Source organism: Oncorhynchus keta, chromosome 28 (genome assembly GCF_023373465.1).
Source record: "Oncorhynchus keta strain PuntledgeMale-10-30-2019 chromosome 28, Oket_V2, whole genome shotgun sequence".
NCBI classification, from domain to species: domain Eukaryota; kingdom Metazoa; phylum Chordata; class Actinopteri; order Salmoniformes; family Salmonidae; genus Oncorhynchus; species Oncorhynchus keta.
Genome location: NC_068448.1, coordinates 18,199,023 through 18,219,678, shown reverse-complemented (window position 1 = coordinate 18,219,678; position 20,656 = coordinate 18,199,023). Strand labels below are relative to the sequence as shown.

The window sequence follows — 20,656 nt, the reverse complement described above, 5'->3', positions numbered from 1 at the left end:
GGAGTACACCACCTCAGTCATTGACTTCATCAATAACTGCATCTACCCCCAAGCCATAAGACTCCTGAACACCTAATCAAATGGCTACCCAGACTATTTGCATTGCTCCCCCCTCCTTTACACCGCTGCTACTCTCTGTTGTTGTCATCTATGCATAGTCACTTCAATAACTCTACCTACATGTGTAATATTACCTCAACTAACCGGTGTCCTGCACATTGACTCTGTACCGGTACCCCCCTGTATATAGTCTCGCAATTGTTATTTTACTGCTGCTCTTTAATTACTTGTTACTTTTATTTCTTATTCTTATCCCTATTTTTTTAACTGCATTGTTGGTTAGGGGCTCGTAAGGTTCTCCTGTTGTATTTGGCGCATGCGACTAATGAAATTTGATTTGATGTCACACATTTTCAAACATTCTTCCTCTCACATACAAATGTTGATTAGTATGTAGTATGGTGAAGATCTTACTGGTGGGCAGGTGTCCGACCTCAGCATCCTCTGACATGCAGCCAGACTGGGAGCGTCCCAGTCCGATGGAGTAATCCCGGTTCTTCCTGTTCCCAGAGTGAGAGCCCTTTTTCCGACCTTTACCTGAAACACCCAACAGCAGCTTTCAACACAGACATCATTGATTTCCTAACCAATAGTGCTAGTATGGTCTTAGAACTCTACCCCTTTGTGCTATTAAAGGACAAAGTTACGTTATCTTTAATAAAGGTCAGAAGAAGTGTCATGACAATGGGTCAAAAAATATATAAAAAGTCAATGCCGTACAATGTGCATGTATGCATACCATGAACAGGAGTGTCTCACCTGGGTTGACGTAGTCGATATAGGTCTGTAGATATTCATTAGTGTCCAGATCAACGGGCACAAAGGCAGTGTATTTGCTGAGAATGTTACAGGCCTTGCTGGTGTGAATGGCATATAACCGGTATCTTCTGCCAGAACCTGAGAAATCACATGTTGTCACTTCATCATCTCATGATTTTCATAAATTCCATAAAATAAATATTTGGAGAAATCCGCAATCCGATTTCTCACCTGAAATCCTCATCATTAGCACAAAGTTGTCACTATTTGATACAGCAAACTATTACCAAAACAAGATGATAAAGACACCAATCAACTACAAAAGATATGATCTGAACATTGAGATATTACCCATGTCTTACATACCATGCTCAATCTCACACTCCTGATCTACCATGTGCTCAAAGTCCTGAATGATGGAACGTCCAGCCAGGTGATGGAACGTTTCATTCCAGAGTTCCTCGTGAACCTTCTCTTCCCGCTCTCTGCCCTTCAGGTATGGCTCTATGTCAAAGGTCACCTCCCACTTGACTGGCTTCCCACAGAGCAGGCCAGACACCACAACCTTACAAAACCCCTTCCCCAAGTCCATGTCCTGAGGGGCTGAGATCAGGTCTGGGGTGGCTGGAGACTCCTGGGGGGTTATGATCTCACACAGCTGATTAGGGTAGCAGTCTGGTAACACAACAATAAGGAGTAGTTAGGCTGTTTGTCTGGATATTAGTTGTTGAATATATTAGGTCACTACTAGTCAAATGCAGTGACGGGCTGAATTTAATTTACTGTGCTTATCAGATAATTACCCATCATTAATACCCATCATTAAAACTATCCATAATTAAAACTACTTTACTTGAAGAGAATATTCATGTTTGAGGGAATGTATGTGTCTACCACGATCTTTAGGGTGAGTAGGAGGGCTGTGGTTGTGGACCTACCTGCGTCTCCGAAGCTGCTGACAGAGGGGTCAGTGGAGGACGAGCAGTCCTCCCCAACGGTGCTCCTGGCTCCTCCTAAGGTGTGCTCTGTATAAGCCCGGCTCCTGGTGGCTCTGGCCTGCAGCTTGGAGCCGGGGGAGTGGGCCTGCTCTGGCGCCGCCTCCTGGGGAGCCCCCTCCTGCTGGGGGGAGGACCTGTGCGAAGCCCCATTGGTAGGGCACTCCCTGATGGCCGTGGCAGATGTGGCACACAAGCTCACCAGCTGTGGCTGTCAGGCATTAGCCAAAAAACGCCAGATACATTCTGAATATCTGTTATATTACTTGCACTACAATTTAAATGAGTCGATGTCAATTTGTATCAAATGTTTTGTCATAGAGTACCAGTCAAAGTTTGGCACACTACTCATTCAAGGGTTTTTCTTTATTTTTTACTATTTTCTTCATTGTAGAATAATAGTGAAGATATCAAAACTATAAAATAACACATATGGAATCATGTAGTAACCAAAAAAGTGTTAAACAAGCCACCCTTTGCCTTGACAGCATTGCACACTCTTGGCATTCTCTCAACCAGCTTCATGAGGTAGTCACGTGGAATGCATTTCAATTGTGCCCTGTTAAAAGTTCATAATATAATAAAAGTTCATTTGTGGAAGTTATTTCCTTCTTAATGTGTTTGAGCCAATCAGTTGATTTGTGACAAGGTAGGGGTGGTATACAGAAGATAGCCCTATTTGGTAAAAGGCCAAGTCCATATTATGGCAAGAACAGCTCAAATGAGCACAGAGAAATGACATTCCATCATTACTTTAAGACATGAAGATCAGTCAATCAGGAAAATGTCAAGAACTTTGAGAGTTTCTTCAAGTGCAGTCGCAAAAATTATCATGCGCTATGATGAAACCAGCTCTCATGAGAACTGGCACAGGAAAGGAAGAACCAGAGTTACCTATGCCGCAGTGGATAAGTTCAATAGAGTTACCAGACTCAGAAATTGCAGCCCAAATAAAAGCTTCCCAGAGTTCAAGTAAGACACATCTCAACATCAGCTATTCAGAGGAGACTGCGTGAATCAGGCCTTTATGGTCAAATCGCTGAAAAGAATCCACTACTTATGGACACCAATAAGAAGAAGAGACTTGCTTGGGCCAAGAAACATGAGCAATGGACATTAGACCAGTGGAAATCTGTCCTTTGGTCTGATGAGTCCAAATTTTCGATTTTGATGTGATGGTGTAGAGGTGCTTTGCTGGTAACATAGTCAGTGATTTATTTAGAATTCAAGGCACACTTAACCAGGATGGCTACCACAGAATTCTACAGCGATACGCCATCACCATCTGGTTTGAGCTTAGTGGTACTATCATTTGTTTTTCAACAGGACAATGACCCAAAACACACCTCCAGGATGGAGAGTGAAGGAGCGTTGCGTCAGATGGCCTGGCCTCCACAATCACCCAACTTCAACCCAATTTAGATAGTTTGGGATGGGTTGGCCCACAAAGTGAAGGAAAAGCAGCCAACAAGTGTTCAGCGTATGTGGGAACTCCTTCAAGACTGTTAGAAAAGCATTCCTCATGAAACTGGTTGAGAGAATGCCAAGAGTGTGCAAAGCTGTCATCAAGGTAAATGGTGGCTACTTTGAAGAATCTCAAATATAAATTATATTTGATTTGTTTAACACTTTTTTGGTTACTACTGTACATGATTACGTGTTATTTCATAGTTTTGATGTCTTCACTATTATTCTACGATTGAGAAAATAGTAAAAATAAAGAAAATCCCTTGAATGAGTAGTTGTGTCCAAACTTTTAACTGGTACAATAAAACCTGTTTGTTTTAATAAGCAGATCAATAATCTCAGCACTCAGTACCAAATCACTGGTAACTATCACAGTTTCCAGATCAATGTCAATTCCCAAGTAATGTCAGATGTGTGCGTACTAGTAGCGAAGTCAGGTGCAGGAGAGTAGAGATTTGTGAACAGGCGCACACTTTAGTTAGGCAAAAGTGCAAAACAGTCACAATAATTATGTTTAACAATAAACATCATAGTGAAAAATAACATGGAAAAAACAAGCCAGTCTGGAGCGTCAACAATACACACAAACAATCTTAGACAAAGACATGATGGGGAACAGAGGAATAAATACATGTAGATTGATTGGGGAATGAAAACCAGGTGTGCAGGGAACAAGACAAAACAAATGGATACATGAAAAATGGAGCGGCGATGGCTAGAAAGTCGGTGACGTCGACCGCCGAATGCAGCCCAAACAAGGAGAGGAGCCGACTTCGCAGGAAGTCGTGACAAGTAAATAATTTGTACAAGGACAGGTACCATTGAGAGACAGGTGAGCCTTGTCTTGATTATGCCAATATTCTTCGGGCAACTTTCAGACCGTATATTGTCAATCGTGAAATTATTGTGGCCCTCATTAGTGATGAGGGCACCTTCTTCTTTTGTACTCTTGATTACACTCCAACTCATCCCAAGGTCAGATAGCTTTCTCCCAGCTCCCAGCCCTTTTGTACTTCTCCAATGCCACTGTAATATCAACATTGACTGCTTGGGTTGTTTTGCTGCCAGGCATAGCGAAAGAGAGTTGAGATTTTAATATCTGTGTACATGCACAACCAAAACACCTGATGCAGAAATATCAACCTATAAAAACCAACCTCGTTCTTACTTTCCCTATGAAAGCATATTATTTTTGCTCCAATGTCTTACGTATTCTGTAATGTTCTCAAATGGCTTTTGTGTGGTTAAGAATTAATAATAAATTGAACTGTCCTTAAAGGATTCCATTTGAAGATTGAACCGTGAAACAAATTAAGTCTGGTTTCTAACGTATCCTATACATGTTTTTATTTTCTAGAAAAATTCCCCTCATAGTCATTGTTCTTCAAATTAAAAGTAGAGTGGGAGATTGACGAAGAAGAGAGAGACACAGTAGGAACAGTGGACACAGGGATCGAACGCCAGTCTCCAGAGTCGAGAGCCAGATCTGTTGCCAGTGCAACAAGATTACAGACTCTGCACTCACCTGGCATTCAGTCTTCCACTGTGCTCCATAGTCAGGGCTGGTCTGTCCATTCAGCTCCTGGACCTTAGCTCTCCTCAGCGGGTGCTTCCCCTCTACAGAGCTGGGGTCACTGGGAGTGTAGGTCTTCTTCATGTTGGGGTTGTAGTCCACTATCTGGTTGGTGCTATACCCACGTCTTCTAGGTGATGTTTTACTGTCCATTCCTATGGGTTTGTGAAAAGATTACAATCAGTTTTGCGCACAAATGAACATGACTGAGTGATCATGTCTCTCAGGTAAGAAAAATGGCAGGGTAAGTCGCTCTGGATAAGAGCATCTGCTAAATGACTTAAATGTAAATGTAAATGTGTATGCCTTATGATTAACGACTCATGGTGTGATCATAACAACATGACTGTTTTGTTCACCTGACCTAGAATTCCTTACAATCAAATGCCGACCACATTATCTTCCAAGAGAATTCTCTTCGATTATAGTCACAGCCGTGTATAGCAGATACCTCAACGGCCCTGAAAGAACTTCACTGGACTCTGGACTATGTAAACTGTAAACCATACATCCTGAGGTTGCATTTATTGTAGCTGGGAATTTTAATGAAGATAATCTAAGAACAAGGCTTCATAAATTCTATCAGCATATCGAATGCGCGACACGGGCTGGTAGCATTCTCGACCATTACTACTCTAAATTCCGCGACGCATACAAAGCCCTCCCCTGCCCTCCCTTTGGCAATTCTGACCATGACTCCATTTTGTTGCTCCCCGCCTATAGACAGAAACTAAAACAGGAAACGCCCGTGCTCAGGTCTATCCAACGCTGGTCTGACCAATTGGATTCCACGCTTCAAGATTGCTTCGATCACGTGTGGACTGGGATATGTTCCAGGTAGCCTCAGACAACAACATTGATGTACAGTGCCGTGCGAAAGTATTCGGCCCCCTTGAACTTTGCGACCTTTTGCCACATTTCAGGCTTCAAACAAAGATATAAAACTGTATTTTTTTGTGAAGAATCAACAACAAGTGGGACACAATCATGAAGTGGAATGACATTTATTGGATATTGCAAACTTTTTTAACAAATCAAAAACTGAAAAATTGGGCGTGCAAAATTATTCAGCCCCCTTAAGTTAATACTTTGTAGCGCCACCTTTTGCTGCGATTACAGCTGTAAGTCACTTGGGGTATGTCTCTATCAGTTTTGCACATCGAGAGACTGAAATGTTTTCCCATTCCTCCTTGCAAAACAGCTCGAGCTCAGTGAGGTTGGATGGAGAGCATTTGTGAACAGCAGTTTTCAGTTCTTTCCACAGATTCTCGATTGGATTCAGGTCTGGACTTTGACTTGGCCCTTCTAACACCTGGATATGTTTATTTTTGAACCATTCCATTGTAGATTTTGCTTTATGTTTTGGATCATTGTCTTGTTGGAAGACAAATCTCCGTCCCAGTCTCAGGTCTTTTGCAGACTCCATCAGGTTTTCTTCCAGAATGGTCCTGTATTTGGCTCCATCCATCTTCCCATCAATTTTAACCATCTTCCCTGTCCCTGCTGAAGAAAAGCAGGCCCAAACCATGATGCTGCCACCACCATGTTTGACAGTGGGGATGGTAGGTTCAGGGTGATGAGTTGTGTTGCTTTTACGCCAAACATAACGTTTTGCATTGTTGCCAAAAAGTTCAATTTTGGTTTCATCTGACCAGAGCACCTTCTTCCACATGTTTGGTGTGTCTCCCAGGTGGCTTGTGGCAAACTTTAAACACTTTATGGATATCTTTAAGAAATGGCTTTCTTCTTGCCACTCTTCCATAAAGGCCAGATTTGTGCAATATACGACTGATTGTTGTCCTATGGACAGAGTCTCCCACCTCAGCTGTAGATCTCTGCAGTTCATCCAGAGTGATCATGGGCCTCTGGGCTGCATCTCTGATCAGTCTTCTCCTTGTATGAGCTGAAAGTTTAGAGGGACGGCCAGGTCTTGGTGGATTTGCAGTGGTCTGATACGCCTTCCATTTCAATATTATCGCTTGCACAGTGCTCCTTGGGATGTTTAAAGCTTGGGAAATCTTTTTGTATCCAAATCCGGCTTTAAACTTCTTCACAACAGTATCTCGGACCTGCCTGGTGTGTTCCTTGTTCTTCATGATGCTCTCTGTGCTTTTTAACGTCACCCACAAAACACTCAAAGAATATGGCTGCCTAAATATGTTTCCCAATCAGAGACAATGATACACACCTGCCTCTGATTGAGAACCACTCCAGACAGCCATAGACTTTGCTAGATAACCCCACTAAGCCACACACCCAACACCCCACAAAACCCCAAGACAAAACACACCACAATAAACCCATGTCACACCCTGGCCTGACCAAATAAATGAAGACAAACACAATATATTACGACCAGGGCGTGACAGCTGCACTGAATGTAAAGGGGATGAATAATTTTGCACGCCCAATTTTTCAGTTTTTGATTTGTTAAAAAAGTTTGAAATATCCAATAAATGTCGTTCCACTTCATGATTGTGTCCCACTTGTTGTTGATTCTTCACAAAAAAATACAGTTTTATATCTTTGAAGCCTGAAATGTGGCAAAAGGTTGCAAAGTTCAAGGGGACCGAATACTTTCGCAAGGCACTGTATATACACTAACTTGGTGAGCGAGTTAATTTACAAGTGCATCGGTGATGTTTTACCCACTGTGACTATTCAAACCTTCCCTCACCAGAAACCGTGGATTGATGGCAGCATTTGCGCAATACTGAAAGCGCAAACCACCGCTTTTAATCATGGCATGGCAACTGGAAACATTACCAAATACAAACAGTATAGCTATTCCCTCCGCAAGGCATTCAAACAAGCAAAGCGTCAGTATAGAGACAAATTAGAGTCGTAATTCAATGGCTCAAACACGAGACCTATGTGGCAGGGTCTACAGCCAATCATGGATTACAAAAATAAAATCTAAACGTCTTGCTCCCAGACAAATTAAACAAATTCTTTGTTCGCTTTGAGGATAATACAGTGCCACTGACACGACCCACTCCAAAGCCTGTGGGCTCTCCTTCACCGTGGCCAACGTGAGTAAAACATTTAAACGTGTTAACCCTCGCGAGGCTGTTGGCCAAGATGGCATCCCTAGCCGTGTCCTCAGAGCATGCGCAAACCAGCTGGCTGGTGTGTTTACGAACATATTCAATCAATCCCTATCCCAGTCTGCTGCGCCCACATGATTTAAGATGGCCACCATTGTTCCTGTTCCCAAGAAAGCTAAGGTAACTGAACTAAATGACTATTGACACCGTAGCACTCACTTCTGTCATCATGAAGTGCTTTGAGAGACTAGTCAAGGATCATATCACCTCCACCCTACCGGACACCCTAGACCCACTACAATTTGCTTACCGCCCCAAAAGGTCCACAGATGACACAATCGCCATCACACTGCACACTGCCCTAACCCATCTGTACAAGAGGAATACCTATGTGAGAATGCTGTTCATCAACTACAGCTCAGAATTTAACACAATAGTACCCTCCAAACTCGTCATTAAGCTCGAGACCCTGGGTTTCGACCCCGCCCTGTGCAACGGGGTCCTGGACTTTCTGACGGGCCTCCACCAGGTGGTGAGGGTAGGAAACAACATCTCTACTGAGCTGATCCTTAACACTGGGGCCCCACTAGGGTGCATTCTCAGCCCGCTCCTGTACTCCCAAAATTTTACAGATGCACAATCGAGAGCATCCTGTATCACCACCCATTTCAGCAACAGCTCTGCCCACAACTGCAAGGCTCTCCAGGGTAGTGCGGTCTGCACAACGCATCACTGGGGGCAAACTACCTGCCCTCCAGGACAACTACAGCACCTGATGTCACAGGAAGGTCAAAAATATAATCAAGGACAACAACCACCTGAGCCACTGCATATTCAGCCCGCTATCATCCAGAAGGTGAGGTCAGTACAGGTGCATCAAAGCTGGGACCGAGAGACTGAAAAACAGCTTCTATGTCAAGGCCTTCAGACTGTTAAACAGCCATCACTAACATAGAGTGGCTGCTGCAAACATACAGACTCAAATCTCTAGCCACTTTAATGAATTTAATACATGGATTTAATAAAGATATCACTAGTCACTTTAAATAACACCACTTTGATAATGTATAAATATCCTACATTACTCATCTCATATGTATATACTGTATTCTATACCATCGACTGCATCTGCCTATGCCACACGGACATCGCTCATCCATATATTTACATGTACATATTCTTATTCATTCCTTTACATTTGTGTGTATAAGGTAGTCATTGTGAATTTGTTAGATTACTTGTTAGATATTCACTGTCAGAACTAGAAGCACAAGCATTTCTATACACTCGCATTAATATCTGCTAACCATGTGTATGTGACCAATAAAATTAGATTTGATTTGATGTCTGACTGAGTGATCGTTACTGTGTGCATTGGACGGCATTTAAACCAGTGGAAATGCAGAGATGATCAAACCTCTGGATTCTTACCCATGTCGTTATGCTTTGTGGGGCCAGGGCTGCTCTCTGACATGGAGTCTTGGTAGGAGTCAAACAGAGGGCTGGAGTGTATGTCCCTGTGGGTTCCCTGACAGTCAGAGAAGCCTGTAGTCGTCCCTGGGTCCTCCTCTTGAGAGTGGTAGAACACAGAGCTGGCTGAGTCATTGGAACGCATCATACTGTAGTGCTTCCTCTTATCCTGGTGGAAGAGTTGAATGGGAAATGTGTGAGTCCTGTATATCTACACCACTTGAGAGACAGTAATTGACAGTTGCTGATAGAGACATTAATTTCAAGATATTGTTTTTCAACGTATTTTCAAAGAGGATATACAGTTGTCGGAAGTATACATACACTTAGGTTGGGGTCATTAAAACTCATTTTTCAACCACTTTCCAAATTTCTTGTTTACAAACTATAGTTTTGGCAAGTCGGTTAGGACATCTACTTTGTGCATGACACAAGTAATTTTCCAACAATTGTTTACAGACAGATTATTTCACTTACAATTCACTGTATCACAATTCCAGTGGTTCAGACGTTTACATACACTAAGTTGACTGTGCCTATAAACAGCTTGGAAAATTCTAGAATATGATGTCATGGCTTTAGAAGCTACTGATAGGCTAATTGACATCATTTGAGTCAATTGGAGGTGTACCTGTGGATGTATTTCAAGGCCTACCTTAAACTTGACATCACGGGAAAATCAAAAGAAATAAACCAAGACCTCAGAAAAATAATTGTAAACCTCCACAAGTTTGGTTCACCATGGGACCACGCAGCCGTCATACCGCTCAGGAAGGAGACATGTTCTGTCTCCTAGAGATGAACGTACTTTGGTGCGAAAAGTGAAAATCATCCCAGAACAACAGCAAAGGACCTTGTGAAGATGCAGGAGGAAACAGGTACAAAAGTATTTATATCCACAGTAAAATTGGTCCTTATATCGACATAACCTGAAAGGCCACTCAGCAAGGAAGAAGCCACTGCTCCAAAACCGCCATAAAAAAGCCAGACTACGGTTTGTAACTGCACATGGGGACAAAGATCATACTTTTTGGAGAAATGTCATCTGGTCTGATTAAACAAAAATAGAACTGTTTGGCCATAATTACCATGGTTATGTTTGGAGGAAAAAGGGGGAGGCTTGCAAGCCGAAGAACACCATCCCAACCGTGAAGCACTGGGGTGGCAGCATCATGTTGTGGGGTGCTTTGCTGCAGAAGGGACTGGTGCACTTCACAAAATAGATGGCATCATGAGGTAAGGAAAATTATGTGGATATATTGAAGCAACGTCTCAAGACATCAGGAAGTTAAAGCTTAGTCAGAAATGGGTCTTCCAAATGGACAATGACCCCAAGCATACTTCCAAAGTTGTGGCAAAATGGCTTAAGGACAACAAAGTCAAGGTATTGCAGTGGCCATTACAAAGCCCTGACCTCATTCATATAGAAAATTTGTGGGCATAACTGACAAAGTGTGTGTGAGCAAGGAGGCCTACAAACCTGACTCAGTTACACCAGCTCTGTCAGGAGGAATGGGCCAAAATTCACCCAACTTATTGTGGGAAGTTTGTGGAAGGCTACCTGAAACTTTTGACCCAAGTTAAACAATTTAAAAGTAACAGTACCAAAAAGGAATTGGGTGTATGTAAACTTCTGACCCACTGGGAATGTGATGAAAGAAATAAAAGCTGAAATAAATAATTTCAACCAGATTACTTTTTCTCCATATTCTCCAAGGTGTTTACAGCATTGTAACGTAGTTTTATACATTTATGTTGAAGAATACCCGTAATCTGGAATATTTTTCGGCGTTTTCCTGACTGCAATTTCCGGTCGATTTCTCAGCCAAACGTGAAGAACAAACGGAGCTATTTCGCCTACAAAAATAATATTTCTGGAAAAAATGAACATTGGCTATCTAACTGAAAACATCCGAAGCTTGTCAAAAAGGTAAACCATTTAATTTGATTGCTTTTCTGATTTCCGTGACCAAGTTACCTGCTGCTAGCTGGACAAAATGCTATGCTAGGCTATCGATAAACTTACACGAATGCTTGTCTAGCTTTGGCTGTAAAGCATATTTTGAAAATCTGAGATGACAGGGTGATTAACAAAAGGCTAAGCTGTGTCTCAATATATTTCACTTGTGATTTTCATGAATAGGAATATTTTCTAGGAATATTTATGTCCGTTGCGTTATGCTAATTTGTGTCAGTCGATGATTACGCTCCCGGAAAAATTCAAAATTCCAAAAATTCCAGAGTTACAGGTCATGTTGAAATGAATTCATTAGGCCCTAATCAATGGATTTCACATGACTGAGAATACAGATACGCATCTGTTGGTCACATATAACTTTTAAAAAGGGTAGGGGCATGGGATCAGGAAACCAGTCAGTATCTGGTATGACCTCCATTTTCCTCATGCAGTGCAACACATCTCCTTCACACAGAGTTGATGAGGCTATTGATTGTGCCTTGTGGAATGTTGTCCCACTCCTCTTCAATATGGCCGTGTGAAGTTGCTGGATATTGGCAGGAACTGGAACGCGCTGTCGTACACGTCAATTCAGAGCATCCCAAACATGCTCAATGGGTGACATGTCTGGTGAGTATGCAGGCCATGGAAGAACTGGGACATTTTCAGCTTCCAGGAATTGTGTACAGATCCTTTTGACATGGGGCCATACATTGTCATGCTGAAATATGAGGTGATGGCGGAAGATGAATGGCACGACAATGGGTCTCAGGATCTCGTCACAGTATCTGTGTGTATTTGTTGTCCGTAGCTTATGTCTGCCCATACCATAACCCCACCGCCACCATGGGGCGGTGAAATCAGCTAACCACTCACCCACACAACACCATACACGCTCGCTATCTGCCATCTGACCCGTACTGTTGAAACCGGGATTCATCCGTGAAAAGCACACTTCTCCAGGGTGCAAGCGGCCATCGAAGGCGAGCATTTGCCCACTGAAGTCGGTTACGATACTGCAGTCAGGTCAAGATTCTGGTGAGGACGACGAGCACGCAGATGAGCTTCCCTGAGACGGTTTCTGACCATTTTTGCATACATTTTGTGGTTGAGAAAACCCAGTATCATCAGCTGCCAGGGTCGCTGGACTCCCGCAGGTGAAGAAGACGGATGTGAAGGTCCTGGGCTGGCATGGTTACACGTGGTCTGCGGTTGTGAGGTGGTTGGGAGGCCGGTTGGACGTACTGCCAAATTCTCTAAAACGACGTTGGAGGCAGCTTATGGAAGAGAAATGAGCCTTCAATTATCTGGCAACAGCTCTGGTGGATATTCCTGCAGTCAGCATGCCAATTGCACGTTCCCTCAAAACTTGAGACATCTTTGGCATTGTGTTGTGTGACAAATTGCACATTTTAGAGTTGTATTTCATTGTCCCCAGCACAAGGTGCACCTCTATAATGACCATGCTGTTTAATCAGCTTCTTGATATGCCACACCTGTAAAATGGATGGATTATCTTGGCAAAGGAGAAATGCTCATTAACAGGGATGTAAACAAATGTGTGCACAAAATATGAGAGAAATAAGCTTTTAGTGCACATTTCTGGGATCGTATATTTCAGGTCATGAAACATTTTACATGTTGCATTTCTATTTTTGTTTAGTGTACATATTGGAACCATCTTACAGATTGTAGTCACACCTCCAGAAGCTGCATTGCATACATGCCAGCAACATTCTCAACATAAAACTAGGACAGTGAATCATTCTAATAAGTTTGGTTTGATCAAGTTCAACAAAAAATAAGCAATATGTTTGTTTTTCAACAATAAATAAATAAATAAATAAATAATATCATGAAATCCCCATCATAAAAAAGACAGGATGCATTGCTGTTGAACCAGCCTTTATAGTAGGTCTAGGGTAAGGGTAGTCGACAAAGAGCTTTGGTTTTAAAAACATTAAACGAAAAACAAACACTGAGGTTCTCATCTCTTGTTTCATGATGGGCATGGAAACACGTAGCCTACATCATGGAGCGGGTTTTACACACGTCCAAGGCATGGCTAAAATAATGTAGGCATGCCTACAATACAGATAAAAAGGAAATGTCAAGTCACTATTTTGCTCATCTCAAACTTTATATTTTAATAAAGCTTTGGTGATTAAGATTTATTTCCAAGCAGTCTCATGACGAGCCAAACACTTTACTGGTGGTCTTAACTAGTCTACATGATTACATCAGGCAGGACACAAATAAGAAAATACTTAATTGAAAGAAGGGGAGGCTATGTTTGGTTTTTAATAAAATAAAATGGGGAAAAAACAGTGTTTTATGGTTCTAAAATTTAGAAACATAAAACACTAATGTTTTTTCCCCCATTTTATTTTATTTTATCTGGGCACAAGCGTGCTGATGTTTGACAGGTAAATTGCTGAACCTGGCGTTAGGGGTGGAAAATGCCATTGCGCCAGTTTTTACGTGATGAAATTACAAAATAATGTGCGCCTTAATGTCAGCTGAAAATAGAGCCCAGAGAATACCTACTGAATTGAAATACAGGGGAACAGATACAGTCACATTCAGGAGTGAGAAGACTCAATATGTTAAACACACTATATGAATACATATTACATAGCCACTTTATGGTCCTTCTGTAGCTCAGTTGGTAGAGCATGGCGCTTGTAACGCCAGGGTAGTGGGTTCGATTCCCGGGACCACCCATACGTAGAATGTATGCACACATGACTGTAAGTCGCTTTGGATAAAAGCGTCTGCTAAATGGCATATATTATATTATTATTATTATGTCAAGGCGTAGGCCTACTTACAGACTTGGGGTTGGGATGGTAGCGTGTGGTGTCACAGACAACACTGTAGCCAATCAGACGGTCCCCAGGGAACAGGAAGGTGGAGCCTACAGGGGAAAGCAACACTTCCTTGGTCTCAGGGAACAACCAGTCGATGGCAATGTCACTCAGCACTGGGGCCATGGTCTTCTTCAGAGACTTGATCATCTGGGAAGATATAAACAGAGAGATATACAGTTGAAATAGAATAGAAAAAGAGATCTATTGAAATTCTTATTATGTTTTGATAATAATTTGGTGGGTACTTATATTTGTCCTATTTCACACAATTCAGACTCTAACCGCTAGGCTACCTGCTGCATATAGACATAGAAATGCAGGTAACATAGCCTTGAGTTCCAGCGTTATAGAAGTTCAGTAGGGATTGCAAAAACACAGCATTGCGTGTCTGGGCTCGTGAGACTACAGATGGAATAGAATAGAGATCTATTGAAATTATTACGACATGGCCAGAAACCCTCTGCCTGTACAATACAATTGTGACATTGTATGTCTGCATGTCTCTGTTGCCTTGAGTTTTACATACCGGTAATGAGAAAACAAGCCTGTGAGCCTGTGAGAATAGAATAATTAATTATTTCAAAAGTATGCTGTGAAGCAGACTGATTCTAATGGGTGTTTTGCTCAACAAAATGAATTGTTAATTGGTAACAGTAGTTTTGCATCCACTGCATAATGACCCTCCTCTATGACATTCAGAATAGCTAGTTGTCGCAAAGAGGAGGATAAACATGTCATTGGAAATGAAGACCTTGGGCTGCAGTCTCTCGCCTTCTGCCAAGAACTCTGCCGTTCCTCTGGAAACAGTAGCCAGTCCAGTCACCAGTCTCCTGCAAGCACTCTGACCGATTCCGAAAGTGTAGCACCTGCCAAAACAAGATACACATCTCCTCAGCTCAGGCTTAGAGAAAGACCTGAAAAGATCTATAGCTATCTGAGTCTAATAAAATTCACACGCCTTATCTCTCAGAGAGACATGCATTCCCTCACAGAGAAAGCCCTATCGAGATGGTCCGGTGGTACATAGAGGTGATGCTATACAACAAAACAGCCCCCTCAAAGTATTGGGTTATATCAGTAATGTAATTTATTGCACATCGTAGCAGAAAACTAAGATGATGCCAAATTGGAAATTGATGTGCCTGGGGAGTGAGTTTCTTGAAAAGGAGCGAGAGAGAGCGAGAACGAGAGAGAGAGAGATGGTCGGACTTGGCTGATGGTCTATTTTCATCATCCAGTCTAATGTTGTGTCTCATCAGTTTTCTCATTAGGTTTGTCAATTACACTTCACAGCTCATACTGAGGATGAATTAGAGATGTCTGAGATGATCTCCGTCTCAACACCAGCAGATACACCAGCGATGGCTCCTCTGCATATTTGATGAGGTCAAACAGTGGGGATTAAAAAGGAAACGCAACATTTAGCATAGCTACATGTCTGATGTAGACTCCTGGGATATGTCCCAAATGGCACCCTATTCCTTATAGTGCCCTACTTTTGACCAGGACCCATAGGGCTCTGGTCAAAGGTAGTGCACTAGGTACGGAATAGGGTGCCATTTGGGATGCAACCCTGGTAGCAGAGATTCATTAGTATTTGCTCCGTCCACTGACCGGGGGTGTGCTGATTTGTAAGAGTGGAGCGATAATCAATATGGACGCGTGGACGGATTGGCCAGACCACTGTGTATCTAATCCAATCATCTAGTGGCATTCATCCATTAAAAAGGAGAAGACTTAAAGTCATTAAATCAGGAGTAGTTCAGGAGAGGATGACTGCAGACTGAGATTGCAGATGCAACAAACAAAGTGAAACAATATCCCATTCCCTGCAGAGAGTACTGTGTTATTGCCTTTCTTGGTCTATCAACAGCTGGTGTTTTGATTCTGTAGGGGCATGTTCAGAGTGTCAGCGTATTGCAGTGTTTGAAAATATTACTATTACCAACACTATATGACATTGTTGACACAGCAAGTTGATTTGACTTTACCATAACCAATGCCAATTTAGTTTTGTAGTTACACCTAATAATATCAAGAACTGTGCAAATATTAGGTGCATATTTCCAAGCTTCATTTTAAAAGGATTACTGAGCAATAACAAGGTTTTCCACTTAAGCTCCCTCCAATCCTCTAGCCTTGATTACATGTCTGAATAGCTTGTTGTGCAAATGCTGTGAGCATAATAATCATTAACAAGAGAGGGCATGCATTAGCAGGCTCCATCATATTGAATGGGCTAATTGCAACCATCGGAAGCCACCAGATTATCGCCATCTGATCTCTTGTTTAACCATTAATACGCTCTGAAATAACTCGCACAGCTGATCTCAATTGCAAACAACATTGGCCAGTCATTTACAGCTCCCTAACGGATGTCTAAATTCTCTTTGAGTCTTGATTGCAGCCAACATTTTTCAAGACTATTTCGCCCTCTGGTTGGAATTATTATCGGAACAACAGTCATTTTTTGAGCAGACTTCCATACAAATCTACTATGGTAATTTACCTAACACGTTGTATGAATGGAAAACTAATGTTGATGGTAAACCAGGGGTATGTGCCAGGGGTCTGTGCCCCCTAGGGGTCTGTGAATGTACTGCAGGGGGTCTGTGAAAAAAATAAATAAAAAAAATAAAAAAATTATATATATATATATATACACACACAAACATACAGTGGCTTGCAAAACTATTCACCCCCTTTGGCATTTTTCCTATTTTGTTGCCTTACAACCTGGAATTAAAATACATTTTTTTTGGGGGGGGGGGGTGTATCATTTGATTTACACAACATGCCTACCACTTTCAAAATGCAAAATATTTTTTATTTATACACACACACAAAAAAAAGTGAATACTTTGTAGAGCCACAATTGCAGCAATTACAGCTGCAAGTCTCTTGGGGTATGTCTCTATAAGCTTGGCACATCTAGCTTACTGGGATTTTTGCCCATTCTTCAAGAAAAACTGCTCCAGCTCCTTCAAGTTGGATGAGTTCCGCTGGTGTATCTTGAATCTTGAAGTCATACCACAGATTCTCAATTGGATTGAGGTCTGGACTTTGAATAGGCCATTCCAAGACATTTAAATGTTCCCCTTAAACCATTCGAGTGTTGCTTTAGCAGTATGCTTAGGCTCATTGACCTGCTGGAAGGTGAACCCCTGTCCCAGTCTCAAATCTCTTGAAGACTGAAACAGGTTTCCCTCAAGAATTTCCCTGTATTTAGCGCCATCCATCATTCCTTCAATTCTGACCAGTTTCCCAGTCCCTGCCAATGAAAAACAGCATGATGCTGCCCACACCATGCTTCACTGTGGGGATGTTGTTATCGGGGTGATGAGGTGTTGGGTTTGCACCAGACATAGCGTTTTCCTTCATGGCCAAAAAGCTCAATTTTAGTCTCATCTGACCAGAGTACCTTCTTCCATATGTTTGGAGAGTCTCCCACATGCCTTTTGGCGAGCACCAAACGCGTTTGCTTATTTTTTTCTTTAAGCAATTACTTTTTTCTGGACACTCTTCAGTAAAGCCCAGCTCTGTGGAGTAAAGCCCAGCTCTGTGGAGTGTATGGCTTAAAGTGGTCCTATGGACAGATACTCCAATCTCCTCTGCGGAGCTTTGTAGCGCTTTCAGGGTTATCTTTGGTCTCTTTGTTGCCTCTCTGATTAATACCCTCCTAGCCTGGACCATGAGTTTTGGTGGGCGGCCCTCTCTTGGCAGGTTTGTTGTGGTGCCATATTCTATCTATTTTTTAATAATGAATTGAATGGTGCTCGGTGAGATGTTCAAAGTTTCTGATACTTTTTTATAACCCAACCCTGATTTGTACTTCTCCACAACTGTATCCATGACCTGTTTCAAGAGCTCCTTGGTCTTCATGGAACCGCTTTTCTTGGTAGTGCCCCTTGCTTAGTGATGTTGCAGACCCTGGGGCCTTTCCGAACAGGTGTATGTATACTGAGATCATGTGATAGATCATGTGACACTTAAATAAAGTCCACCTGTGTGCAATCTAACTAATTATGTGACTTCTGAAGGTAATTGGTTGCACCAGATCTTATTTAGGGGCTTCATAGCAAAGGGGGTATGCACCACTTTTCAGTAATTTTTTTCATTTCCCTTCACCAATTTGGACTATTTTGTGTATGTCCATTACATGAAATCCAAATAAAAATCCAATTAAATTACACACACTGCTCAACAAAATAAAGGGAACACTAAAATAACATATCCTAGATCTGAATGAATGAAATATTCTTATTAAATACTTTTTTCTTTACATAGTTGAATGTGCTGACAACAAAATCACACAAAAATTATCAATGGAAATCAATTTGATCAATCCATGGAGGTCTGGATTTGGAGTCACACTCAAAATTAAGGTGGAAAACCACACTACAGGCTGATCCAACTTTGATGTAATGTCCTCAAAACAAGTCAAAATGAGGCTCAGTAGTGTGTGGGGCCTCCACATGCCTGTATGACCTCCCTACAACGTCTGGGCATGCTCCTGATGAGGTGCCAACTCCTGGACAGTCGGTGGTGCAACAGACTGGTGGATGGAGCGAGACATGATGTCCCAGATGTGCTCAATTGGATTCAGGTCTGGGGAACGGGCAGGCCAGTCCATAGTATCAATGCCTTCCTCTTGCAGGAGCTGCTGACACACTCCAGCCACATGAGGTCTAGCATTGTCTTGCATTAGGAGGAACCCAGGGCCAACCGCACCAGCAAATGGTCTCACAAGGGGTCTGAGGATCTCATCTCCGTACCTAATGGCAGTCATGCTACCTCTGGCGAGCACATGGAGGGCTGTGCGGCCCCCCAAAGAAATGCCACCCCACACCATGACTGACCCACCGCCAAACCGGTCATGCTCGAGGATGTTGCAGGCAGTAGAATGTTCTCCACGGCGTCTCCAGACTCTGTCACGTCTGTCACATGCTCAGTGTGAACCTGCTTTCATCTGTGAAGAGCACAGGGCGCCAGTGGCGAATTTGCCAATCTTGGTGTTCTCTGGCAAATGCCAAACGTCCTGCACGGTGTTGGGCTGTAAGCACAACCCCCACCTGTGGACGTCGGGCCCTCATACCACCCTCATGGAGTCTGTTTCTGACCGTTTGAGCAGACACATGCACATTTGTGGCCTGCTGGAGGTCATTTTGCAGGGCTCTGGCAGTGCTCCTCCTTGCACAAAGGCGAGGTAGCGGTCCTGCTGCTTGGTTGTTGCCCCCCTACGTCCTCCTCCACGTCTCCTGATGTACTGGACGGTCTCCTGGTAGCGCCTCCATGCTCTGGACACTACGCTGACAGACACAGCAAACCTTCTTGCCACAGCTCGCATTGATGTTCCATCCTGGATGAGCTGCACTATCCGAGCCACTTGTGTGAGTTGTAGACTCCGTCTCTTGCTACCACTAGAGTGAAAGCACCGCCAGCATTCAAAAATGACCAAAACATCAGCCAGGAAGCATAGGAACTGAGAAGTGGTCTGTGGTCCCCACCTGCAGAACCACGACTTTATTGGGGGTGTCTTGCTAATTGCCTATCATTTCCACCTGTTATCTATTCCATTTGCACAACAGCATGTGACATTTATTGTCAATCAGTGTTGCTTTCTAAGTGGACAGTTTGATTTCACAGAAGTGTGATTGACTTGGAGTTACATTGTGTTGTTTAAGTGTTCCCTTTATTTTTTTGAGCAGTGTATTATAATGCCCCTAATGTACGTACATATTTGTGGTTGGCTGATTTATGTGGGGGGAAAAAAAAAAATATATATATATATATATATATATACATACATACATAAAGTATATAAGTTTATACGTTTGGACACACCTACTCATTCAAACGTTTTTCTTAATTTTGACTATTTTCTCCATTGAAGAATAATAGCAAAGACATTAAAAAAATATGAAATAACATGGATACAATAAAAATGTTCCTCCTCAATCTACACACAATACCGCATCAGGGAGGTGACCAAGAACCTGATGGTCACTCTGACAGAGCTCCAGAGTTCCTCTGTGGAGATGGGAGAACCTTCCAGAAGGACAACCGTCTCTGCAGCACTCCACCAATCAGGCATTTATGGTAGAGTGGCCAGACGGAAGCCACTCCTCACTAAAAGACACATGACAGCCCACTTGGAATTTGCCAAAAGGCATTTGAAGGAGTCTCAGACCATGAGAATCAAGATTCTCTTTTCTTATGAAACTAAGATTGAACTCTTTGGCCTGAATACCAAGCGTCACGTATGGAGGAAACCTGGCACCATCCCTACGGTGGTGGAAGCATCATGCTTTGGGGATGTTTTTCAGCTGGAATGCGAAGGTTCACCTTCCAACAGGACAACGACCCTAACCACACAGCCAAGACAACGCAGGAGTGGCTTCAAAACAAATCTCTGTCCTTGAGTTGCCCAACCAGAGCCCAGACTTGAACCTGATCGA

The 20,656-nt window shown here is 42.6% G+C and overlaps 1 protein-coding gene across 4 annotated transcripts in view; it reads right to left on the bottom strand.

Annotated features, from left to right (window-relative positions):
* Window positions 1-20,656, bottom strand: part of vwa5b1 (von Willebrand factor A domain containing 5B1) — a 59,064-nt gene that overhangs the window by 16,903 nt on the left and 21,505 nt on the right. For 3 of the 4 annotated variants that reach the window (XM_052485068.1, XM_052485065.1, XM_052485067.1), the window contains 8 exons: window positions 14,950-15,064; window positions 14,160-14,345; window positions 9,333-9,540; window positions 4,807-5,009; window positions 1,758-2,025; window positions 1,186-1,494; window positions 820-957; window positions 475-597 (listed from right to left, as the gene is read on the bottom strand). In XM_052485068.1, coding sequence (XP_052341028.1) covers window positions 475-597; window positions 820-957; window positions 1,186-1,494; window positions 1,758-2,025; window positions 4,807-5,009; window positions 9,333-9,540; window positions 14,160-14,345; window positions 14,950-15,064 — 1,550 coding nt within the window. The remainder of the gene's footprint in view (window positions 1-474; window positions 598-819; window positions 958-1,185; window positions 1,495-1,757; window positions 2,026-4,806; window positions 5,010-9,332; window positions 9,541-14,159; window positions 14,346-14,949; window positions 15,065-20,656) is intronic. The other variant, XM_052485066.1, reaches the window with a different exon arrangement.